Raw genomic sequence first — 26,375 nt, forward strand, 5'->3', positions numbered from 1 at the left:
AAGGCCCTGGGAGCAGGAAAGAGCTTAATGAGGAACAGAAAGTGTGACTAGAGCTTGGGAGTTGGCAGGAGAGTAGAATGAGATAAGGGGTTAGGAGGGAGACAGGGGCCAATTGATGCAGGGCCCTGTGGACCAAGGGACAGTGTTTGATTGAATTTGTGAAATGTGAAAGAAGCCATTCAGTCCTTGTGCTCAGAATCAGTCTGCGGGATCAGGTTCTGGATCGCTTCAGCTTTAGCCTGTCCTGTGTTCTGTGGGTATGAGCTAACCTCTAGCAGTAAAACCCAGTTCTGATTGATTTAAGCAGAAGAGAAATTTATTACAGGATATAGGAAGCTCAGAGAATTTCGGAAGGGTTAGGGAACCCGGAACAACCTCAGATTACACCACTAAACATTTCCTACAAGCATACTTGCTGCCACTGCTGCGCGGGTGTAGGTAGCACGGTTTGTGCCAAGTAATGTGGCTGCTCAGTTACCCTCATTGCTGCCTCTGTGAGCTGCTGCCACCGCACCCCGCCTCCAAGAATAGCATCTGCAGTGTTCCTGCTCTTTGCATGCCAGCTTTTGATGCCACATCTGGGGTGGGATTATCTGATTGGTTGAGCCTAGTTCATGCTCTCCTGCCCGAGCCACAAGGGAGGCTGGGAGAGAAAGTGTGTGGTATCCTCATCGCTTTCAGCCAAACGAACGTGGGTTCTCCTTAAACCAAGGAAGACAGGGACACCTGAGTGGCTCAGTGGGTTAAGCCGCTGCCTTCGGCTCAGGTCATGATCCCAGGGTTCTGGGATCGAGTCCCACATCGGGCTCCTTGCTCGGCAGGGAGCCTGCTTCTCCCTCTGCCTCTGCCTGCCATTCTGTCTGCCTGTGCTCACTCGCTCGCACTCTCTCTCTCTGACAAATAAATAAATAAAATCTTTAAAAAAAAAAAAAAACCCAGGAAGACAGCTGAACTGCAGAGTATCCAGAGGGTTAAATGTCCCTCACAGAGACACGTGGAGCAGGTGACTCGTGGGGTCCCTTGGCCTCAACAGCTCTCACCAATAGGTGGTAGCACTTTAAGAAAGGAAGAGCAGACTGCCTTCCTCTTAGACAATGATTGAAGAAAAAATCGTGCCAAATTTGGAAGCAACTATTTCTCCGTCTGTTGAGAGGCTAAGAACTTTTTTTTTTAAATTAGTTTAGTTCGTGCAGGTGTGTGGGGTAGCATGCTTCCCCCATGTTTATCACAGATTTGCATTCCTGTTGGAAATGCCTTAGCCATTGTCCATCCTTATAATTGCTTCTCGTTAGGGCCACGTGGGGCTTATTGTCCAAGATTTTGCTGCGAGGTTTATTGTTTATCTTATACCGTCTCCAGGAAGCTGCAGGCGGAAATCTCTGAGCCTTACCAGGAAGTCTGACTTAAAGGGACAGCTTCCCAGGCAGAGCACTAACTGGGAGACGGCTCTGAGCTTCCAACTAGAATCCGCTTCCCTCTCTCTGGTGGCAGCTGGAAGCCATTTCTGAGAATCCCGCCCTCTGCTTGGTTTGCTGGTTTCCAGTGTTGGGTTGGTTCCCTTCTGATTCTGATTTAAGAAAAAAGTGGCCATATTTGCTCTTTGAGTACACATGGATACACACCAACCAAAATAAAACAAAAAACCATTTTCGCAGTGGTGTAGGCAGAATGGAGGCTCTGAGTCACGGGAGCACACACGCCTTTTCAATCTCTTGTTATTTTCTTGGGGGGCTATTTTCATAGAAACCTTGAACTTTTTAGACAGACAGGGATTTCAAGGAAGTCAGCCTTATAACATTGGAAAAGTAAATGGGAGTGGGGGGCGCCTGCGTGGCTCAGTCGGTTAAGCATCTGACTTTTTATTTTGCCTCAGGTCATGATATCAGAGTTGTGAGTTCGAGCCCCGTGCTAGGCTCTGTGCTGGGTGTGGAGCCTGCCCCAGATTTTCTCTCCCTTTCTCTCAGCCCTACCCCCACTTCCCCTTCCCTGTCTTAAAAAAGAAAAAGTAAAATAGAACTAAAGCTTTAACTACCTTCTTATTTTTATTTTCCCTATTGGAAGGAAGAAGGGAAATGGGAAATTGCAAACTTCCATTGTCTTTTTCTTATTAGCTATCTAGTTGACAGCTCTCATTCAAATCAGGATAAAAATCAAATTAGCTCAGATTTAGTACCAGCTTTTCAACAAGAGGAACATTTTCTGCTTGGGAAAAAAAAAACCCAAGAAGTTATTACTGGCTTTTTTTTTTAATTGTCTTTTAAAAAATATTTTATTATGAAAAAATTTAAACTTAGGCAAAAATAGAAAGAATAGTATAATGACCCCAATGTTTCCATCGTCTGCAGTTCTGCTTTGAAACACATGTATCGGGACACCTGGGTGGCTCAGTTGGTTAAGCAGCTGCCTTCGGCTCAGGTCATGATCCCAGTGTCCTGGGATGGAGTCCCATATCGGGCTCCTTGCTCGGCAGGGAGCCTGCTTCTCCCTCTGCCTCTGCCTGCCTCTCTGTCTGCCTGTGCTCGCTCTCTCTCCCTCTCTCTGACAAATAAATAAATAAATAATCTTAAAAAAAAAAAATGAAACACATGTATCCGTTAGATTCCTATAGACCTCTCTACAACCCTGTGAGGGATAATGGAGTCATTATTCCTGTTTTACAGATGAGGAAACTAAGGGTCAGGGGAGTTAAGGGAGTTACCAGGTCTTCAACTAGTAAATGGCAAAGCCAGAGAACACAAAGCTACTCTGTCAATTGACTGGTCATCATTTTCAGCCAGCCAGTTGTTCCCACAAATTATCTTCAAGGAGATATCTGGATTCAAAATAAGGATGAGGAACTATTTTGTAAAAATGATTTCTGCCTTTGTTATCTATTTCTAACTCAGAAATTCAGTTTGGCAAGGGTTGTTCTTTGAAAAGAGCGAATTACTGTTTAAAACCCCCCTGAGATATTCAGGTGCTAGGAATACCACCCCCCAACTTCATATTCACATTTTCCACTTCTAATCAATTTTGACAGTATAACGGCCAAATAGTAACTCTCATTTCCAAGTAAGGAAGCTCTCTGGCTGGTAGATATCAGCTAATCAGTTTTTAAACCTTTCCTTTTCCTAAGAAGTGGGCAGAGGTCAGCAACCCGCTGGAGTTTTCACTCTGAACTGACAGTGTAACAAAGAGACGGTCCTTTGAAAAAACTGTACTCAGGGTGTCCATGTTTCTGAGCAATAAATCGAATGGGCTTATTTGCTAATACCCCCGTCTGCTCCTTGTGGAAATGCTTCAGGCCACCCTTGTTTGTGTTCATGAAGGAGGGGGAGCCCCTAGGGTGCTGCTTCTTCACCACGCACACTGGAAGGCAGCTTTCCCTATTTCTGATTCACTTTTTAAAATAGCTGTCTGTGTGTCGGTTGCCAAAATAATGTGAGGAATTTGATTATAAAAGTTCAGGTCTGTTTAGAGAGAAAAAATACAGTGCTCAAGCAGTGGCTGGTAACAAAACCAGCAAGATAAGCTCTCAAGATTAGCCATGATTAGCAATCTGCTGAGACTTCCATGTTTGAGTCTCATTTATTTTTAGTTCTTGTGTTGAAACCATAGATGAAGACTTTTCTATTTATTCATTCTTGACCTTGGGCAACCAGGTTTGCTCCCACATTCTTCTCATCATTTTGTAATCTCGTTGAGCTGGGATATTAAGCAGAGCTCTAGAAGAGCATCGACATTTTCAAATGCTCCAAGTCTCTTGAGTTAAACTGTCTTGAGTACAAGCAGCCCCAGCCTGGGACGGGGTCTGGACCCCCCCCCCTTTGTTGGTGATTCATGGTGAAGGGGGCAGAGTGGTTGTTCAAGTTTTGCACTGGATTAACCACACTTCCAGCACTGGGGAGTAGATATGAAGACATTTGATAAGAATGCATGACCACAGGTAACTCCCAGGCTCAAAATATTTTGAAGCCCTTTTTATTTCTCACTGACTTGCCATGCACGATACCTTCCTGCCAACCTAGTAACATCAGTGAGTAGTCCTGTACCTCCCCTCTCCACTGCAACATACGTTTTTGTTTTTTCTTAGTCTTACTTGAATTTTTTTTTTAAGATTTTTATTTATTTATTTGACAGACAGCGATCACAAATAGGCAGAGAGGCAGGCAGAGAAAGAGGAGGAAGCAGGCCCCCGCTGAGCAGAGAGCCTGATGTGAGGCTTGATCCCGGGACCCTGGGATCATGACCTGAACTGAAGGCAGAGGCTTTAACCCACTGAGCCACCCAGGCGCCCCTAGTCTTACTTGAATTTGACAGTAGCATCCAAAACCTAAGATCCATGAAGCAATGATTTTTCTGATATTAGGATCTTGGTTAAATCGATATGAAGTATACTATTTTAATTTGGTCCCTGCAGCCATCCTGGATTGTTTCATCACCTAGTTTTCAATTCGGTTTGTGGGATTATTTTAAAATGTGAAGTATCATGGGCATCTAGGTGGGTCAGTCGGTTAAGCGTCCGACTCTTGATTTCAGCTCAGGTCACAATCTCAGGATGGTGGGATCGAGCCTCACATTGTCTCCATGCTCAGCCGGGAGTCTGCTTGAGAGTTCTCTCTCTTTCCCCCTCTCCCTCTGCCCCTCCCCTCATGTGTGTTATTTCTCTCTCTCTCTCTCTTTTTAAAAAAGATTTATTTGTTTTTTTTTTTAATTTGAGAGAGAGAAAGAGAGAGCACAAGAGCAGGGTTAGGGGCAGAGGGAGAAGCAGACTGCCCCCTGAGCAGGGGGTCTGATGTGGGCCTTGATCCTCGGACTCCAGAATTATGACCTGAGCCAAAGACAGACACTTAACTGCCTGAGCCAGCCAGGTGCTCCCTGCTTTCTCTCTTTAACTAAATAAAATAAGAAAATAAAAATGTAAAGCATCAATGGAATATGGTCAAAGACCGTGAAATTCCCAGCCATCCCTGAGCTTTTGTGAAATCTATGGCTTCTTGGGTACAGATAGGGAAGAGATTGAGGAACCAGAATAAAATTCACATGGAGAAAACCACCATTAGTCACCAACTTTTAGTGAAGAATTCTACTAAATCTCACCATTTTGTCTTATGTACATGAAATTACCACAACCCAGAGGAATATGTTTCTTATAATATTTTTGGTGAGAAAACTGCTTGAAACTTCTCAACAGAAAATTCGGTGGAATACATAGAATAACAGTGCAGGAAACACATCCGTGTGAGTCGCAGGGCCAGAAGGAAGCCTGTGGTGGCACGGTAGCTGGGTCCATATTTTGGCACTGGTGTCTTCTGCATACAACAAGAATTTGCTAGTAATGTGGTTGTTTAACCAGATGTGGGGAAACGGGGGCCAGTTTTTGCATTATAGGTGCCTTATGGGTATTTCCCCATTATAAATATATAGTGATTCAGCTCCACACACTTAGAGAAAAATATTATACCCTGAGAACCTACGCCCCCAGAATTTCATAGGTTTTTTTTTTTTTTTCTTTTTAACGTTTCACTCTGATCTATGTAGGATTTATTTTGGACAGTGTGAAGTAGGGCTTTTAAAGGAGGCTTTCCTTTCCAAGAAATGAATTATCCCATTTGTTAGTGATTCTTCTCTCCTCCTGTGGTCTGCAGTCCAACATTTGCCATATGTCAAGTTCCAGAATATTCTGGGGCAGGTTTTTGGAGGTCTGCTCCAGGGTCCGTATGGCTGCACTAGGGGCTTGGAAGTCAGCTCACCCAGGCCCCAGGCCTGACCCTGCCACCTCTAGATCCTCTTGGGCAGGCTCCTGCCACCTGTTTAAAAAAAAAAATATGTACAGTAGCGAGAACGATGAGGCTTATCTCAGGATACTTGTGAAGGTCAAGTAAAAAACTGCATGGCAACTTCAATTAAAACATCAAAAATCTGCAGTCACCGTTAATGGTTTTAGTAACTGTGGCTTTAAAAAAAAAAAGATTTTATTTATTCATTTGACAGAGAGAGACACACTGAGAGAGAGAACACAAGCAGGGAGAGTGGGAGAGGGAGAAGCAGGCTTCCCACAGAGCAGGGAACCTGATTCAGGGCTCGATCCCAGGGCCCTGGGATCATGACCTGAGCCGAAGGCAGACGCCCAACTGACTGAGCCACCCAGGCGCCCCTAACTGTGGCTTTGGATGTTTTAATATCTGCACACAGATGCACTTTCATCATGAATGATGTTCTCAGCAGTGGCAGAGTTCATAAGTAACTGGGAGACCAGATTTCAAGAGCTGCTCTCCTGTTGACAGTTCACAGGCTAGGGCCTGACGTAACAGGTTCCTCTATCCATGGGATGCTCCGCCACATGTATGTATACACATGTATGATGTAGAAGGAGCCTCTGGATGCCGAGTGAAAAAAGCAAGTGGTAGAATACTGTTGCCATTCCATTTTTGAAAAACAGATATAAAAAAATAAAATGTTGTACATAGCAACCTGTGCTCATTGAGACAGAAGGAAATGTCTAGAAGGATTGCCAAATCGGTGGCCCTTGGGTTGTATCCAGGCAGCATCTGTGTTTTGTGTGGCCTGTTTAGCACTTTTCAAAATCGTGGATTTGTTGCCAGCATTTAAACATTGTGAGATTTTATACATATAACCTGGGATTTGCAGCTTCTCTTGAAAAACTGGAATGTCTGGTAACACTGGGCCAGTAGTCCCTTGGGACCCCCATAAGCTCTGGGGGCTTGCCCAGGCTTTTCTTTTAGGTGCCTGTCTGTGGCCTTGAAAGCACTTGGGTTTATAACCCCTTCATCTACAGCTGGCTTTAACATGGGTGCCTCTGGCAAATGGGATTGGGGTGGAGAAAAAAGCAGGGCCTTTGGGAAGACTCACTTATTACACTATATAATTCTGTATGATTTGAATGTGTTATAACAATACCATGTTACTTTTAAAATAGAAAAATTTGTAGAAAAACCTATTTGAGTACTTGGTTGTATCCTAGGTGCCCTGTAGAGAAAACCCACATTCCTATTCCTTTATAAACTTCCATTATGAAACTGAAAATGAATGTGAACTCTGCGTGGCAGGAGCCTCTTATTACTGAAATGTTCCTTCGAGATGCCCTCTACATGGACCATTTTTGTTCCTGGAGTTCTTGCTTCTGGTCAAAGCAGGGATGTCAGGGGAGATGGCCATGCCCTGTTCCTTCCTTCCTTTTCTCCTGCAGGGGGTATCTGCTGGCTCTCCTGCCCATGCCCCCTCTTCACTACTCCCTGCCCTGGGACCCACTCAATTTCCCCTCTTCCACGAAGTGCTACAGCCCACAGGTTTCGGTTCTTCTTTCTCGTTCATAGTCAGCGACCAGAAGTCAGGCTTAATCATTCTTGGATCAGTTGATGTGACTGTGCCCTCTTTTCCCCAGAGAAGAAGTAAAGTCTAGTGATCATTTTACATTCCCTTTACACACTCATTGGGGGTGACCCTGGCCTTGGCTGCTGGGGCTCCACTCAGTGGCTGTGTTTGAAAATCCTCCAGGAGAGGAGCGGCAGGGCTTATGAGAACCTCATCGGGCTTCAGGAGATTGACATTCTTCATTAGCTGAGCTGCCTAATCTCACCTTGTTTCTAGGCCTGTACAAATTCAGACCCCCTTCTGTACAGGAGGTTAGGCAAGAGGCCTCTTTAGGAATGCCTTCCCTCCCACCCCAACCAGGCACCATCCCGCCCCAGGCTTGCTTTGTGGGGAGTCAGGCTTTTGGAACTAGGGGATACCAAGGAGAAGCTGAAACCCACCTTTTGTGGGCATTGCTGTTTTTGGCACACATGGCCAACTGTTTCCTGAGTGCCAGACCTGGTAGTTACCACATGTGGGCTTTGAGGTGACCCAGATGGTTGCCTAAAAGGGCTGAGCCTTTTTCATGGTGATTTCACTTCCTTCTTTGTCCAAACAGATAGGACCCCTTCAAGCTCTTCGAAGCGAGACCCGAGTCTGTCAGGGAGCAGTGCTTTCAACACATTTGCTTTTCTTGCCAAGTACCCCGTGGGTCTGCACGTCCCTGCTAATGCCCTTGCTGATTCTCCTGCCTAGAAAACCCCTCCGAATTCTACCCATGTGTCTTGCTCTAAGAAGCCCTTCCAGACTTTGTCCCTTAAAAAAATGCATTGGCCAGGCTTGGTTACATCTTGGCCCCTCAACACTCTTTTGCAAATCCCAGAACTTATTTTTTTCTTCAGTCATGGGTGGTTTATCTTTGTTCATCCAGAACCCGGTGCCTTCTTTTGTAATGTCTGCAGGGCACAAGGCACTCTTCAGAGGCCCTGTGTTAGGGGCCAAGTCACTGCTGTGAGAGGATGGGGAGAGCCTGCACCCCTGTGTGCTCTAGGGTCCTGTCTTAGATGGAAGTTTCTTCTCTCTTTGCTGGGACCCCCACTTCACTCAGGGCTCAGACAAGTCAAGGCTCTTAAAAATCTGTGCATTTGTTAAACAAGCCCTAGGAGACTTTCACCTAAATCTTTGTAGCTAAAAGTTGCCAATCAAATACTACTCAGAAAACGAGAAACTAAAAATAAATCACTGAAGGCTGCGCTGGCGTTGTGTCTCCTGGGATTTGAGACCCACCGCCACCACCACCATGCAGGGAAGTGAGGGTGTCGAGTTGTTTGTGGAGCGGGGTCGAACAGGGCTGGATTTCACCTGAAACTTTGTAGGTCCCTGTGAGACACTCTGTCTCACCCAGAGAGTCTTGGATTTGTGAAAGGCAGGCGACTGGGCAAGGTGTTCATTCTGGTGAGATCCCATTGTGCAAAGTGAAAAATGTCAGCCATGAGTTATTTCCATACTAATTCTGAGAAGAGCAGTCAGGCCTTCTGTGATCAACAAACTGAAAGGGAGGTTTCCAGAGGGAGCTGTTTGGAAGGGGGCTCTGAAGAGAAGATTTGCCTAAGGGGAAAAAAAAAAGAAAGAAAGAAAAGAAACGGATGGGTGTGGTATTCACCATCACTCTCATTTACTGAGTTGCTATGAACTTGGCGATTCAGTGAGGGCTCTGTGTCCTGGGCAGGGCTGCTGGCTCTATTGATTCTGCTCTGAACAGAGTTCTTGCAGTGTCCCTTTTCTCTGTCTCACGCTGATGTTTGAGGTCGGGTGTGCAAAGCTCCAAACTTGAGACACGATGTCCTAGCCACAAACTCTTTGGAGCTGCCGGAGTACGCCACATGGCTTTAGGTGGGGACCCAGTGAGCATTGTTTGTTTCTTCCAGGCTGGGGTTTGCCCAGCCAGACACTGGGTTCTGGAGTGCCTCCGAATGCCCAAAGGCACAGTGCTCTGAAAAAGCAGCAGCAGGCGAGGAAACCGCCGGAGGTGGGGAGCTCTTGGCTGGTGTGGTCTCAGCTTCTGACACTTGTAACTGATGGCCCCCTGTCACTTCCTGTCATGCAGCCCAAGTGGCAGGGAGGAGTTCCTTCAGGGAAACTATGCTCTGCTCAGCTCAGAGAATCCCGTCTGCTGGGCTCCGTTGCAGTTAGGGGCGGGGGACTCTGCGTGGATGAGGCCAGAGCGCCCCATGGTTTGGTGCTGCTTCTTTGTCCGGGCTCAGGTAAGCTCACTGTGGCAGAGTCAGGGATGGACGGGCACCCCACTTCCATGCCTGGCTGGGCAGGGCTGGGAGCTGATGGGAGGGAGGGCAAAGCTTTCACCTCCCAAGCAAATGGGCAGGGAGCTGCTGTTAAAAACACCTGGGATGATAGAGGGGGACTTCTCTCTCACTCTAGCGTGAACCAGAAAAGAGCTGTGTGGTTGTGTTTAAGACCACAATGGTGGCTTGGTTGGAGATGATGAGTTAAGTGAGTGCCTAGCTGTCAGTGCTTCCTCTAGCATCTGTGATTGGAGGAGAGAGAGAGAGAGAGAGAGAGAGAGTGGGAGGAGGGGGGACGGGGGTGTCTTTCACTCTTTGTTCCACGATGCTAGTATTTTAATTTTTATAAGAGATCTGTTTTCAATTAATCAGGAAAAAAAGAGTGAAAAAAAAGGATGCATCTGACTTCGGGTATTTTTTGTTTGTGGAGTTTTTTTTAAAGTCACAGAGTGGATTTCTAAGATCTTTTCTTTTCCTTTGGGTTTGAAAGGTGGCCGAAAAAAATTTTGGAAGTTTTTTCTGCTCGGAAAAACTTTTTTGTAGGTTTCCTTATAGTGAGTCCTATGTTGTGAATGTGTTCATCTTTGAGAAGATGAAGCCAGATATTATAAGGGGAGATTCATAATCTCTGGTGTTCTCATTAAGAGTGTTGGTGCCTGGTTTGGTTATGTCTGGAGGAATGGCTGGAAATGTTATATTTCTACGGGCTGAAGAATGGTTAGGAAGCCTGAAGGTTACTCCCTCTGTCCCTTTTGTTTATGGGTAGGCATTAAAGCTTTGGATAGCCACCCCTATTTTTTAAAAGAAAATGTCCATTGCTTTTTCTATTCACTCTCACCAGAATTCTGAGACTGATTTTTGTAAGGCTAATTTCAACTCTTATACATGATGGGATACATGACCATTCTAGACACACGTTTTTAATCTTTTCGTGTGATTTCGTTGGTTTTACTGTCTTTCTCCTTTCCCATCTGACTTATCCAGCTGTTTACTCACCTGATAAAGAATCCGTTTTGAGTCTTTGAGATACAGAAATTGGCAACATGTAAAATGACATACTACAATTTACTGATAGTTAATGCAACATAAATAATAAGTAATACAACACTAGCTAACATTTATTAGATACTTTTCACATGAGTAAACACTTTGCTCCCATGAGCTCGTGAAATTCCTGCAACACTGTAGAACTGGCTATTTTTACTATCCCCATTTTGTAGGTGGTAGAACTGAGGTTTAGAGATGATAAATAATCTGTCCAAAGTCACCTAGCTGTCACTCCCCACCTAGCTGGGGAGCGGTGGATCCGGCTTCAAACTCAGGCAGAATGGATCCAGAATTGACATTCTTGGCTATTAGGTCTTGCCTGAGGATTTCAACAATGGAGCCCTTTTGCCAGTGTCTGTCACCTGCAGCATCTTCTGCAATTCTTTGCTTTCCTGTCCTTTGGCAAATCAGCCTGTTTGGGTGGATGTTTGCTACAGTCCAGTTAGTGGCTACCTAAGAGGTATCTAGACAAACCACTACCTTTTCTGGACTTGGTTTCCCTACCTGGCAAATGGAAGTTTCCCTAAACTCATTTTAGTTCTGATATGAATCTAAGGTATGCAAGCATCTTGTACAAAAAGTCAAACACAGTTCTCATATCTTTCCTATTTCAAAGTTAAATGAGTGCGTTTAAACATACATTTCCCAAGGATATCAGCTGGCACTCAAAATGTAATTGGCAGGCAAGTGGTGGCAATTGACCTTTATCTTGCGCTTGAAAATATTACTGAATACATTTTTATTTCTTGGTTCTGAGAGTCTCCAGAGAAAGGATCTGGAGGAATTGGGACTGAGTGTGGGAGGTCAGTTGGCAAATGGATATGGTGGGGAGAAAGGGAGGGGAGAAACCCTTTAAAGATCTCATAAATCCATCTTCTGAGATTTGGCCAAGGGAGTTCTATATCAGTGGAGAGATGCTAGGGTGTAATGATTGAGGGCCTGGGTTTTAGGACCACACAGATGTAGGTTTGCATCCCAGCTTTGCCTCTTACTAGCCATGCAATCCTAAGCATATTACTAAATGTCTCTCAGTCTGTTTTCTGCTCTGCAAAAAATGGGGATGATAAATAGTGTCTACTTAATAAGATTGTCATGAGGAATAAATGAAAAGAGCCACAACCGTGCCTTGCACAGAGCCAGCACTCAGCAAATGTGATCCACGTCCCTGGTCTCACTGACCGCAGACTGTTGGTGGGCACCGGAGACACGAATCCTGAGTGTTTAAAGACTTCGGCATACTGGGGCTCTGAAACGTCTATCCACAGAGATAAACGTGACCCTGGTTTGGTTTTGTTGAGGGAAAGGAAACGTATTCGATGGAGGGTCAGTACTTCATTGTAAAGCCCCGATTCCAGCCATGTTTTTACAGCTTGTCCAGAACGCCAAGTGGGAGCCATGAAAGGGGAAGTTGATTCAAACCAGATTCCAAAAAGGCCTCCCTTGATAGAACACACAGAGGTATGACTCGGAGAGGGCGAGGTCAGGGGGATGACCCCTCCGAGTCCACCCAGACAGAAACAATGGTGACTTTAGGACCTAAATATAGACTGTGTGGATGTCACTTAGAGAAAGCCAGTTCCCGATGCAGACTGGGGTGGGCGGGTCTCTTGGGAAGAGCTCTGGAAGCAGCCCCTCTTGGGGCTGGAAGCAAGCCGAAACCCTTGCTCTGTCAGCCCTCTTTTTCTGGATAATTCTGTCCATATTCCGTACCTGTTGAGCATCTATGTCTGATTGGCAGCCTTGTTTATGTCCCCATTTCATCCCTTCCAAATCTTCCTGGTGGCATTTACCACTCTCCCCTGTGCTTATTGCAGACCCCACCCAAGCCCTCGCCAGAAACGACAGGTGCTGTTGCCATAGTGCTTGCTTCTCATGGGGCAAGGATAGTTGCTCACTGGGGGTCAGGAGTTTGGGGTTCAAGGTCTCAGTTTTGCAGTTAATCTTGGGCAATGCTGAACTTCACTGGGTGCCAGGTTCTCCGATGGAGACATTACTTTTAAGAACCTGCATCCTGGGGCACCTGGGTGGCTCAGTGGATTAACCCTCTGTCTTCTGGCTCAGGTCATGATCTCAGGATCCTGGGATCAAGTCCCGCATCGGGCTCTCTGCTCAGCGGGGAGCCTACTTCCCCTCTCTCTCTGCCTGCCTCTCTGCCTACTTGTGATCTCTGTCTGTCAAATAAATAAATAAAATCTAAAAAAAAAAAAAAAAAAAAAAGAACCTGGATCCTGGAGCTTGACCATCTGGGTCCAAATCCTCACTGCACTTGACCTTGGGCAGGTTCTTTACCTCTCTGGAACTCGGTTACCTCACCTGCAAAAATGGAGACCATGGTAGTATCTGTCTCAGTTACCATGAGGAGTTTATAAAATAATACCTGTGAAACCATTCAAACAGTGCATCTTGTGTCAGTGCTCAGAAATGCTAGCTAGCTATGATTGGGGTGCCTGGGTGGCTCGGTCGGTTAGGTATCCGACTCTTGGTTTCTAAATGCTATAATGTATTTCCTAAAATACATTATAATAAATACATCCAGGTGTACTGCATGTGGGCTCAAGTGTTATTGTGTCTCTCCCCGGCCACTTCCTACACTTTGGGGTACCACAGCATCTGTGGATCTGAGCATCTGAGACCCGGCCTGCTACCAGTGTCCACAATGCTCATTCCCCCCAAAATGAACAAAGTCAGCCTGTGCTTTCATTCACCAAGCAGTACCCGAGAACCAGCCCTGTGTCCATCTCTGTGCCAGGTATGAGATACCCAAGTTATGGGTCTTTATAGCCTTCTCTGTCTTCTTGGAATGGGACATTACTAGCCCAGAGAAAATGGGGTAGAGAGGGACATGAAATAATCTAGCTGCTGAAATCCCTCCTTTTAAAAAAATTTTTTTAAAAAAATATTTTATTTATTTATTTGACAGAGATCTCAAGTAGGCAGAGAGGCAGACAGAGAGAGAGAGAGGGGAAGCAGGCTCCCTGCTGAGCAGAGAGCCCAATGTGGGGCTTGATCCCAGGACACTGGGATCATGACCTGAGCTGAGGGCAGAGGCTTTAACCCACTGAGTCACCCAGTGCCCCTGAAATCCGTCCTTAATGAGAAGTAAGAGAAGCCAAGGCACACCCTGCCTGAAATCTCTGGATGTGGGTCAAGGAGTCTCGGTCAGCTTTTGCCGAGTAAGAACCCCCCAAGCTCAGTGGCAAACAACGATAAGCATTTATTCTTATGTTCATAGATATGCAGGTTGATGGGGGGCGGTCTGTACCACACAGGTCCATTAGCTACCTGTATGTAATATTCTTCCGCTGTGGAGGTCAAATGCCCCCAGAGGAGCAAGCAGGACTATAGGATGTCCCTTAAGGCCTAGGCTTGGAATTGTCCAATTCCACCCACATTCCATTGGTCAGATCAAGTGACAGTGCCAAACCATGGAGATCAGGAGAGAATATAAAAGTTTGCTGGGGAATAAATGAATCTGTTCCAGGACCATCACTATCTACTCACTCGGCCCACATTTATATGGGGCACTCTGCCATGTTGGGGGAGGATAAATGTAGTCACAATAAATGAAGAAGATAATGAGAACATCTAGCCCAAGGCCTGGGATGCTGTAGGTCCTCAACAGATGTCTGATGGATGAGTCCCTGTGGTACCTCTGGAGCGCTGGCTAGTGATGACTGTTCCGTAGAGGTCGTCGCCTTTCATCCTCCAGCCTCTGGTTGGGCAGGTGCAATCATCCTAGGTCAAACAAGTAGGATACTATTTTGGCCTGTTAAAATGCTTCTAATCGAGATCATCCCTGATGTGGGGAAAGAGGCAGGCTTTGCTCCAGAAAGGTTCTGGTTCAAATCCCTTGTGTGCTTGCTTCCACACACTTTTTGCCCTGCCTTGGCTACTAACTCTTTAAGCACCCATCGCATATTAAGAATTTAGTTAGCATGGTACCTGGCCTGTCATCCTCTCTCTACATCCCTAGCCCTCTGCTTTTGGAGAGGTCACGTGCATTTTTTAACATTCTCTTCGTAAAATTGCTCAGAGATGTGAATATTTCTCTGCAGGTCCATGGCCCCAGGTAAAGAACTCTGCTGTAAGTATTCATTCCTGTCCCCTTCCCCTTCTCTTTCCTCCCCTAAGAACTTCATCCATTGCAAGAGATTTATTTTTTTTTTCCATATTTATATGCCAGTGTCAGGCTCAGGATCTGGCTCATAGTAATGGATGGTCTAATGAGAGTTTTTTAAGTGAGGGAGAGAATGAGGATGAAGGGGTTAGTGATATCTTGTTTGCATCTGCATCTTGTCACAAAACTTTTGGATGGGATTAGATAGGAAAGCTCGTGTAATCCAGCCCCTTTTTATATATCTTTATTAAACAATTTGTTACTGAAGTACAGTTGGTGTACAATGTTATATTAGTTCCAGGTACACAGCATACTGATTTGACAATTCTGTTTATTACTCAGTGCTCATCCTGATGATCATAATCACCATCTGTCACCACACTAAGTTGTTACAAGGTTATTGACTTGACTGTATTCCCTATACTGCACTTTTCATCTTTGTGATTTAATTTATAGCTGGAAATTTGTACCCCCAAGTCTCCTTCACCTCCTTCGCTAATTCTCCACCAGCCTCCCCTCTGGCAACCACCAGTTTGTTCTCTGTATTTAAGAGTGTTTTGTTTTTCAGAATTCCCCGTATAAGTGAAATCATATGGTATTTGTTTTCCTCTGGTTTATTTCACTTAGCGTAATACTCCATCCAGATTTTTGCAAATGGCAAGATTTCACTTTTTTATGGCTGAGTAATATTCTGGGATGTGTGTGTGTGTGTGTGTGTGTGTGTGTGTGTACCACATCTTCTTCATCCGTTCATCTGTTGATTGACAATTGGGTTGCTTCCATATCCTGGCTATTGTAAGTAATGCTGTAATAAGCATGGAGGTGTGTATCTGAATTAGTGTTTTCATTTTCTTTGGCAATCCCTTTATTTTATAGATGATAAAACTGAGACCCAGAGAGGTTAGTTCACTTGCCCAAAGGCACACAGCTAATAATAATAATAATAACAATAACAGCAATAATAACAGTAATAATAATAAAATAATGTTTTCTTCCAAGCAGATAACTTGTGCTCAGATACAGCTGGGTCTTGTTCCCTCAGTACCTGATTGGAAAACAATGTCATTCTGATCTATCAGATTTATAGATCATGTTCTAAAACTTGAGTTTTCTTGACTTTCGTATCCAAAGTCAAAGACACAGATGACAGAAACATATATGCCATTGTCTCCATAGAACCATTGTAATGTGAGCCCTTTAGGGAAGAGCTCTTGTAGCTCCATCCTCCAGTCCCACTCCATCCTCCAGTCGTCACCCAGAACTATGTGTACGGCTACTAAGAAGGCAGGATATTTGGAGCTGAGACAGGGACACTTGTCAAGTTAAGGGGCCAGGCCAAAGCAAGGGTGGAAGGCGGGTTAGGTTGGTGCAGGAAAGGAGTTTGTTCCTGCAGAGTCCTGGAAATCTTATTTGGAGCCATTCTTCTATCTTTGTTTTGAAGGCACTTTGTTCTCTGTTGCATTGTTTTAAGAGCCACAGGAAATCAGGCCCTGCTCAGGGTCAGCGATGCCACTGGTTCCTGCCTGTGACTGCCCAGGTGGGAAGTGCTTTGGTTTGCTTTAGGGCTGACATTTCGTGATCCGGGACCATTGCGCCCTTTCTTTTTTTGTTGCCCACCCTTTCTGTATGGGGCGGGGAAGGGCGAGAAGGAAGAAGAGAGTCTGATGAGTCTGTTTTTCTTTATAGCGATAGTGACTATACTTATTTCTGTGTTACAAAGGAAAATGCTAACATCCAAGCCTCAAAAGAGCACTGTGCCCTCTGGAGCATTCTTCTCCCAGAGAAAGAGAATTTGAGCTACATGCGTCATTAAAAATTTCCTAGTAGTCACATTGGAAGAAAATGAAAGAGGTAAAATTCATTGCAATACTTTATTTAGCGCAGTATATCCAAATATTAGCATTTCAACATGTTGTCCATATAAAAATTAAGAAGATAATTACATTTATATTCTCTCTCGCTCTTTCTCTCTCTCTCTCTTTTTTTTTTTTTTTTGCAATTCAGTGTATATTATCCACATAGAGCACGTCTCAGTTCAGAGGAGCCACATTTCAAGTGATGGTATCAGCACTGTCTCCATATGGAGCCCTGGAAATGTGATTGGTACAGCTCAGGAGCTGAGTTTTAAATTTTATTCAATGTTAATGAACTAAAATCACATCTAAACAGCCACATATGCCTAGTGGCTCTCATATGTGGACAGTACAACTCTAGAGATTTGATCTTGTTGAAGAAATATCAACCAATACTTGAACAAGGTAGCATTTTTCATCTACCCCATTGCAGAGATTAACAAGTAGGGTAACACTGTTTGGGGAGGGTAACAGCATCTTTCATGTATGGCCGGTGGGAGGATAAATTAGAATGTTTCTTGTGGAGGACAGGTTGGCCGTATTTATCAAATTTCAAGTATATATGCCCTTGGGCCCAGCAGCCCCAATGCTGGATGTTAATGCTATAGGGTCTATTATGCGTGTCAACTGGTTTATGTAGGGGGATATTTGCTGCAGCAAAAGATCAAAAACCACACATATACCCTGCCAATGGAGGACTAGATCTATAAGTTACGGTACATTTGGAAAATGCAATTGGCAACTGTTGACAAAACAAGGCCAGTGTTTGTTTGGTGGCATGGAATCCTGTGTGAGATTTGGCAAGAAGCAAGTGTGGAGCAGTGTGTATAGTGTGTTACCATTTGGGCAAAAGAGATGATTTGCTTATGTCTGTCTAGAGCGGCTCCGGAAGCAGGCAGAAGGAGCCTATTACTGTGGTTGCCTCCTGGGGGAGGGAGGGATGGCTGAGGTGGGAGAGAGGTCTACTTTTCATGGTAGAGTATATCTTTTTGGAATTTAATCTCATGCACTTGAATTACCTAGCCAAAAATTAAACAAGACACAAAAAGAGGAAACTCTAAAAGAATGGCATCCTGTTTTAACCCCAAGCCCACCATCAATGCTGCCCGCATTCCTCACATTGGAGCGTAGGCTACTAAAGCAGAAGGCTTCCTAGCAGAGGTGGTCTTTGGATTGACTTATAAAAAACGCGCAGGAGTCCTTATGGCAGGAGGAAGGCTGAGACTTGGAGACATGAACAAGCAGGATAGTTCAGGCATCTGTATGTAGCCGGTGGTGGGCAGAGTACTCAGTATAAAAAATAAGGCAGTATGGAATTTGGACAGGCATGGGAATGACCAAACGGAAAAGGTTTTGTGGGCAGACTTTGGACTATCGGCAGCCATTGGCAGTTTGAAAGAAGCCATTGGCCGTTTGAAACTTTGAAAGAAGTTTGAAAGAAAGGAAATGAAATGATTGTGTTTGTGTAGAAGACAACTTTGGGCAAAGTGGAGAATGATTTGAAACAGTGATTCCCAAAGTGTGATCCGTGGAGCCCTAGGAGTCCCCAAGACTTTGAAACAAACTACATCACTACGAAACAGATTTTCTTTACATGTGTCTACCAAAATAACAATCACAGTGGCTTGATTGCAGAAGCAAATATGTGAATCAGCTCTCCTAGGCAGTCACACAGTAAAGAGAGAGTTGTAAAAGTGTAAAACAATGCTGCTCTTCTCACTGCATTTTTGTTTTTGAAGACCTAGTTAATTTTCATTAAAATATGGGGGTGTGTTGTTGTTGTTGTTTCATGTAGGGAGCATGACCAGAGTGTAGCCCAACATGGGGCTTGAACTCACAACCCTGAGATCAAGACCTAAGTTGAGATCAAGAGTTGGACTCCTAACTGACTGAGCCCCCTGGGTGCCCCTAATTTTCATTATAATATGTTAATTAGAGTAGCAAGTAATACATTTACTACTTTTTAAAAGAATGGTTTCTTTTCTTTTCTTTTCTTTTTTTAAGATTTTATTTATTTATTTGACAGAGAGAGACACAGCGAGAGAGGGAACACAAACAGGCTTCCCGCTGAGCGGGGAGCCTGATGCGGGGCTCTGTCCCAGGACCCTGGGATTATGACCTGAGCTGAAGGCAGATGCTTAACGACTGAGCCACCCAGGCACCCCAAGAATGGTTTCTTTTAATTTCTCTGTTTTTTTTTCTAATACTGTAAATATTGGTAGACATAACCCCCATAAACAAAAGCCCCTCAGGACCCTCAGTAATTTTTTAAAAATTACATATAATGTATTATTTGTTTCAGGGGTACAGGTCTGTGATTCATCAGCCTTACACAGTTCACAGCACTCACCATAGCACACACCCTCTCCAATAGGACCCTCAGTAATTTTTAAAATTGTAAAGGAGTCCTGAAACCGAAAAGTCTGAGAACCACTGGTGTGAAAGCAAGAAGGCCCAGGATGCTTATGATTCTGGTTGGATCAAAGTAAACTCTAGGAAAACAAATGTACTATCAAATGTGAATGAGGTAGGAGGCGTGCGCTAGCCATTCCAGAGTATCTCTCTGAGAGCGAAGACCTGGTCTGGGCAGGTATGGGTAAAAGAGGGAGCTTGCTTGATGAATTGGTTTTGACTGACAGTGCTGTTGGTGCATGTCCTGTCCTCCACTTCTGCACAAACAGATATTCCTTTTATTTCCAGTGCTTTGCTGTTACGAATATCCATGCACGGGTTGCTCAGTGCCCAGCACCTGTGAGAATTACTGTGGAGTAGCTTCGTGCAAGTGGAATCCTGGGCAGGATGAAATGCACATCCGTAGCTTGACTGGAAGTTGTCACGTTGTGTCCCTGTCTGTGACTCTCCCTCTAACCTTATGTGAGTCCCCATTTCTTCAACACTTAGTGCTGTCAGATTTTTTAATTTACCAATCTCATGCGTGTGAAATGGCATCCTGTTTTAACCCCAAGCCCACCATCAATGCTGCCCGCATTCCTCACATTGGAGCGTAGGCTACTAAAGTCTGAATGGTGGATGACTCAGAGTCTCTGCCTCCAAAAAACACACGTACTTCTGGGTGCGAATGTGTGAATGCACAGAGGCGGGCTCTGTACTCTGGTTTTCTGGGTAAGGAAAAGAATGAAAAATTGGGGACCCCCCCCCACTCTTTATTTGAGATAGAAATCACCCCATCAACCCTGCTTGCTCTTGTGGTATTTGCTGTAATTTGGGGCCCGGTGGATCTGCCCTAAAGGAGGAGAAATTGGGCTTTTCTGCACTGCCTGGGCTGGTGTTTGGGGTAAGGTCCAATCGGAGGCATGATCCAAGGCCTGAAGCTTTGGGCAAACAAGTGTAGTAGTGTGGGGAGAGCACCGTCTTTGAATCGGTCACATATCCTCACCCGACATAGGCCTCCCTGTGGGCCTGGAGCCAGGGTCTGCTTCTCTAGCCTGTGACCTGTTCAGGTGCATAGGGTCCTTCCTGTGTTCAGAAGGGCTCCCTGTGTGGTTAAGTGCTTTGCTGTAGCTGGCCTGAAACTCACTAATTTTCGGATGGGGGCCCTATGTCTTCATTTGGCTCTGAGTTCTGAAATGATATATAGTCAGTGCAGGCTGAACATCTTTGTGTCTCTCTGATTAAAAAGGGTGTGGGGTACCATGGGTAACACTGTTCTCACTCTGTGCAGGGCCTGACCCCACCATGAACTCAAAAGCTCTTTTGGGTGAAATACTCATTTCCTCATTTCATGCTTTTTTTTTTTCTTTCTTTTTTTTACTTCTCTCTCTCTCTGTGTCCACACACACACACACACACACACACACATGCACTCACACACACAGTCATATAAATATACATACCTACTGTCCGTCCTCACAATTCACAAATTCCATATTTGCCCACTTGCTAAAATATGCTTGTAACTCCAAAATCAACACCCAGAGCTCTTTCACAGTCATTCATGGACAAGAATAGAGAAGCAAAACATTTGAATGACTTGACAAGTACCTTCTCACCTGAGCCAGTCAAGGTAACGTTCCGCCTTCTTGTTCCTGCTCTTCTACTGTAAACACATGTCTTTTTTGGTGGTCTGTTTAGTATCATGTTTTTGACAATTTTATGCTACTGTTGATGTCATCATTTAAGATGTAGTTTCTCTGAGAGCAGCAATGAGTGTTGTCTAAGCACAGGATGGCTGCCGGGTGCCTTACTGAGAATATAGTGTGTTCTGTAGGCTTCCTTTAGGTACAAGTTATAGTGCTGTTGGCTGTGAGTTCAATGTCAGTGAATCTACAATATATATTAAAGAGGGTGTCTATAACTAGAAACACACATAAAGCAAGATTATGTCTTGATTAGCCAATAAACATGTTGTGACCCGAAGCTTACAGAAACCTAGCCCTGTGTTCACTTGCTCACGGTTCAAGGAGACCTTATAGAACATAACTTTTGCAAATAACCAGCATTGACTATGTATATATGTTTGTCTTTCCCTCTCCTGTCTTCTCCCTCGCTCACTCTCCTAACCTCTTGCATATTCTGTACTCTTCCACTGACCATTGGTCCTCCTGCCATTAGGCTTGGGTCCTCAAAAGGTGCCCAGGGAAGGTGCCTCTGTCCATTCACTCAGTACCTATTGGTGGGCCGCCTTCTTTGTGCGGTTCACTAGGCTGTGCTGGGGTCTGCACACAGACCTTATGTTTCAAAAATATTGCCTACAGATAAGATTATACCATGATTTTGAGGAAAATCAAGAAATCTTCTATGAATGTCTAGAAAATGTTTCCCACTCAGCATTCTCCTTGGCCACATGTTGTTGCATCCAAACAATGTCAGAAGGAAACTTTAGAGGTTCCCTGGTCCTACCCTCTCATTTCACAGATAATGAAACTGAGATCCCGGGAGGGAAAGCTCTGAGGTCCCAGAGCTAGTTCGATGACCTTAAAAAATAGAAAACAGGGGCATCTGGGTGGCTCAGTGGGTTAAAGCCTCTGCCTTTGGCTCAGGCCATGATCCCAAGGTCCTGGGATGGAGCCCCACATCGGGCTCTCTGCTCGGCAGCCACCCCGCCTGCCTCTCTGCCTGCTTGTGATTTCTGTCAAATAAATAAATAAAATCTTAAAAAAAAAATAGAAAACAACCAGCTAAAAATTGTTTGTCATTCTCTCTTACTACTTATGCATCAGATATCTTTATGAGAAAAATAGCATCACTTGTGATCTGTCAGCTTCTGTTACAACTTATAAAACAGATTTCTGCAAATTTTGTAGTAAAGCTGGAGAAGTTAGACAAATATACATTTTTTTGAAAACCATGTTTAAATTTTCTTTTTTTTTCCTGGAAGCATTTCATATCTGCCGTCAAGGTGTCTAGATGCTTGCAAACATAGGGCTTTTAAATTCCTCATTCAAGTGGTTTCCATCATCAAAATGTCTTTTATAAAACATTTGTTAAGTGAACACCGCTTGGTCCTAATGTGATGTAGCATAAATTTAAGTGCCAGAACGGACGGCAGAGAGGGGAGAAGTCTCCCACAAAGGAGACCAGGAAACAGATCCAGCAGGCCTCCCTTCCTGTCTGTTCCCCAAACCTTCGCCTCCGCCCCCTCCCCTCCCAAAAAGGGGAAGGAAGAAGGTTCAGTAAAGATAATGTGCCCATCCTCAAACAAAAGTATGGCTCACCCTTTGGGTCCCAAGCACTCCCATTTCCTGTGGCTAAAGTTAGACCTATTAGATACGAATTTCATTTTTAATCCATGACTGGGCAGACAGAAGGCTACAGATCCTCTCCAGAAGGCAAGGGAGAAAGGAGTCCCCTTGCCGTCATTCTGGGAGGAGGGCATCACAGCGTTGTTTTTTCTGTACTTGTCACAGGCAAAACACAGGACAGTTACTTTGTATGACAGTTGCAAGGGGGATTTTCCACAAAGTGTTTCCTAAACCTCACTCATTTGTGGATCACCTTTTACCTTAGCCCTTCACAATGAAAGATACTTAGCAAAATTTAAAGAACAACATAGTTTTTTCTCCATATTTACTTCTGGTGGGATGTTTATATTATTGTAATAAATGGAAAACCAGTATGCTTGCCATAAACAGAATGGAACTATTAAAACAAATAAATATGCACAAAACAATGTAACTATTCTAGCTATGTGCTGTTATCTGAGCCTCTGCACCCAGAAGAGACAGACATGGTTGGTAAGGTTAGGTGGCCGTTCAAGGCGTGGTAGCCTAAACTCAGGCTTTCTCTTTGATGGATTCAGACTGGCTAGTGAACTGAAAACATAATGACTTTTTAAAAAATATTTTTATTTATTTGAGAGGAACAGAGAGAGAAAGCACAAACAGGGGGAGGGGCAGCGCAAGAAGCAGGCTTCCTGCTCAGCAGAGAGCCCAGCATGGGGCTCCATCCCAGGAGCCTGGGATCATGACCTGAGCTGAAGGCAGAGGCTTAACCGGCTGAGCCACCCAGGTGCCTCGCGTAATGACTTTCTTATTATGGGATCTGCTGTGGGGAAAGCAGGCTTTCCTGGTGCCCCACCCATATCACCTACAGAGTCCCCTGGACCCACCTACGACTTTCTGTGTCCTTCTACCTGAGGGGACTTTCAGGCAAGGGGGTTAACATCCTGAGGAGCCCTTCAGCATCAAAGAGAAGAAGGAGTTAGTGGATTGGGTACTTGTCTCTCCTCATCCCTTAGTGGAAAATTATGCACAGTGTCTTACACTGTTCTCTCGGTAGATCTCCAGTGGTTTGCACTCTGGCTGCTTCTGGCTGGATCCGTCATCCTCTTGCTCCACACACTTAAGTGGCTTCCCTCCTTTCCCCATCTCACTTCCCCACTCCCTACAGTTCTTTCTGGGGATTGTCTCCCGCATAAAAACCTTATACCTAAATATGTACCCTGGGATCTGCTTTGGGTGGAGCCCAAACTAAGACAGCTGCTAAGCACTCTGCCTAACATGATCTTACAGACCACCGAGGCACCGGACCTCTCCTTTGGCAAACACCACCCCAAGGCATATACCCAAATGGTTTAAAGCAATGTATCTCTGAATTCTTTCTCTGAATTCAAAAATATATTGAATATTCAAGTCTCTCTGGCATTCTCCCTAATGTATTGGTGATAACCAGTTCTGATGAGCATCATTGGTCTCCATTTTCGCTATCCCTCCTTCGATATGGTATTATGATTTGCTGACAAACTTGGTGTTCCTGAATTTGCCTATAAATTTGATTCATTGTGTGGCATTCATCGGTTGTTCGCCAGTGGGAGATGTCCAGGGAGTCGAACAACACTGTGGGTCTGTGGCTCCTGACGTAAACATTTACAGACGCAGGGACGAAAGGCCTGGCTGAAACCCAGCAGGCAAGTGTTGCCAAACTCAGGGAGCCATTTCTGGCAAACTCTTACAACATCCTGAGGAGAACCAGGACTTCAAAATCAGGGAGATTAAAAAGGTGCTTCTGCAAGATAGAGTTTCTGTTTTGACTTGAGCCAAAAGGCAGAACTGAAGTTCAAACGGGGAAAGAATTTCTTGTCTTCAGGATTGGACCCATGCCAGGGAGGTCCTGTCCCATGAAACCTATGCTGTTCAGAGAGTGGTAAAGTCCAGGGTGACATGTACCCCAGGATATATCACAAGAGTCAGAATCATCTGTAAGCGACACGGGATCAGGACCTCCAAGGGGAAGGCAGGAGTCGGGCCAGCTTCATGGACAGGGCTCTGCGCTCGGAAAGGCTCCAGTCTGTGGGCAAGAAGAGTTGCCCAATAAATATCCGTGTAATATTTGAATGCATAGATGCCTAGACATCAAACTTGCTTTGGGTTTTTAGGGATGGTGGCCTTAGAACCTGGAAGTTGCATCAGAATGAGTACCCATCACAGAAGTGTCCTTATACATTCTTCCTTTTTCAGGACTGGCTACATAATTTGTGTGGTCCAGAGCAGAATAAAAATGCTCTGGACATTTTAAAAAATTGTTAAATTTTTTAAGTGTTAAAAATTGTTTAAAAATTTATAAGAATTTCAAGATAGTGACAGCAAAGCATTAAACTCTGTTTTCCCTGACAGTGGAAGGTGCTCGAGGTGCCACAGTGTGTGAAAGTTGATCTGGTTTTTGCCCTCATTGAACTCAGCTCTGAGGGAGGAGACAGACATTAATCAAGGAATCACACAAGTAAATGGCGACACTTTGATGGGTTAGTACAACAGAGAAGAAACGCATGATGCTGAGAGGTTGTAACTGGGAGATTGGATCTGGTTTGTAACCATCTTGGAATACTTCCTTGATGAGGCTGGCATTTGAGAGATGAGTTAACTGTGAGAAAGGGGGGAAGGGAGAGGGCTCCAGGCATGAGGGGGCGTGGAGGAAGAGGAGCTGAGATCATAGGAGGCCGGAGTTCAGAGCAGAGAGAACGAGGGTGGAGATGGGAGGTGGGCCACAACCCGATTTTGTACAGGGTCTTAGAGGAAATTAACAAGTCTTCAGAAATTCAGGACTTTTTTCATGGCTATAAATAACACAAAGGAGGAAGAATAGATATTCACCGCTGTTTCCTTTTTAAATAAACTGAGAAGGAAAATTGCCACAGTTCCATGTAAACGATCACATGCCTGGGCACTGCGCAACCAGAACAGGGGTCAGGTATGGGAACCCCACATGTACAAGGGCACTGATCTGTTAGAAAAAGCATCAGGTGTTGTGTGGGGGAACTTGTGAGAGGAGAGAACTGGAACCTTTAATGATGAGAGGCCTTTAGAAACTCTTCCTTCTCCGGAGGTCTGGGTGATTCAGTTGGTTAAGGGTTGGGCTCTTGAATCTTCTTACGTCAGGATCTCAGGAGTGTGAAATGTGCCTGTGGGGGGTTGTGGGGGGGCTCATACTCAACGGAGAGTTTGCTTGAGATTCTCTCTCTCCCTATCCTTCTGCCCCTCCCCACTGCTCATGGATACTTGCTCTCTCAATCTCTCAATAAATAAATTAATTTTTTAAAAAAAGAAACTCTTCCTCCTCCCTTACCCAGATCATTGCTGGGTTAGCTCCAGTGCCGTCACTTAAGTTTCTTTCCAAATGTCTGTCTTCCAGGCAGTCTCTTTGACATCTCTGTCTAGTGTCACCTCTACCCTCTTTCACAGGTTTCCTATTACCCTGGTTTACTTTCTTCATAACTCTTGGTACACTAAAATAGCTTGTTTGTTTGCTTACTGGTTTATTATCTCTGTCCCCTACTTGACTCTCCGTCCCCAACTAGACTATATTGTTTCTGAGGGCAGGCACCGTTTTCTCTTTTGTTAAGCAATGTATCTAACATGCATAATGCTTACCACATAATATGTGCTCACTGAAGTATTTGTTGAATGAATGGACCCATACAGTGAAATTCTTTTATGTGAGTTTCGCTCTTCCCAAGTTTCTGTTGTTGGAATCGAATATTGTGGACCTGAGATACAAAAGTGAAATTTTATGGATGGACTTCTTGATATTTTTATTTTCCTGACAGGAAAGTCTATGGCCTTATACTTGCCTTTGTGTGAGCAACTGTATTCACTTGTTCACATGTGTCAGTCTACAAACATTTGTTGAGCTTTTTCTGTGTGTTGGGTTACCCCTTGGAAATGTCCAGGGAAGTTCTGGGCATGAAAGAATTCTATTCACAAAACACTGATTTTCTGGGAAATAGATTAAATGCTGGATAAATATGCTTTGATTCTGCAAAATCCAGACCTTGGTTTCAGACTTCAGGATAAAAGTGATTGGGAT

The 26,375-nt window shown here is 44.6% G+C and overlaps 1 protein-coding gene across 3 annotated transcripts in view; it reads left to right on the forward strand.

Moving 5' to 3' along the window:
* Positions 1–26,375, forward strand: part of ARHGEF3 (Rho guanine nucleotide exchange factor 3) — a 316,269-nt gene that overhangs the window by 127,887 nt on the left and 162,007 nt on the right. The window contains exon 1 of one of the 3 annotated variants that reach the window (XM_044253331.1): positions 9,431–9,557. The exons of 1 other annotated variant lie outside the window; for it this stretch is intronic. In XM_044253331.1, coding sequence (XP_044109266.1) covers positions 9,507–9,557 — 51 coding nt within the window. In that variant the 5' untranslated portion in view covers positions 9,431–9,506. Of the gene's footprint in view, positions 1–9,430; positions 9,558–13,284; positions 13,393–26,375 lie in introns of those variants that run through there. One more of the 3 variants, XM_044253327.1, reaches the window with a different exon arrangement.

This window comes from Neovison vison, chromosome 6, assembly GCF_020171115.1.
Source record: "Neovison vison isolate M4711 chromosome 6, ASM_NN_V1, whole genome shotgun sequence".
Lineage (NCBI taxonomy): Eukaryota > Metazoa > Chordata > Mammalia > Carnivora > Mustelidae > Neogale > Neogale vison.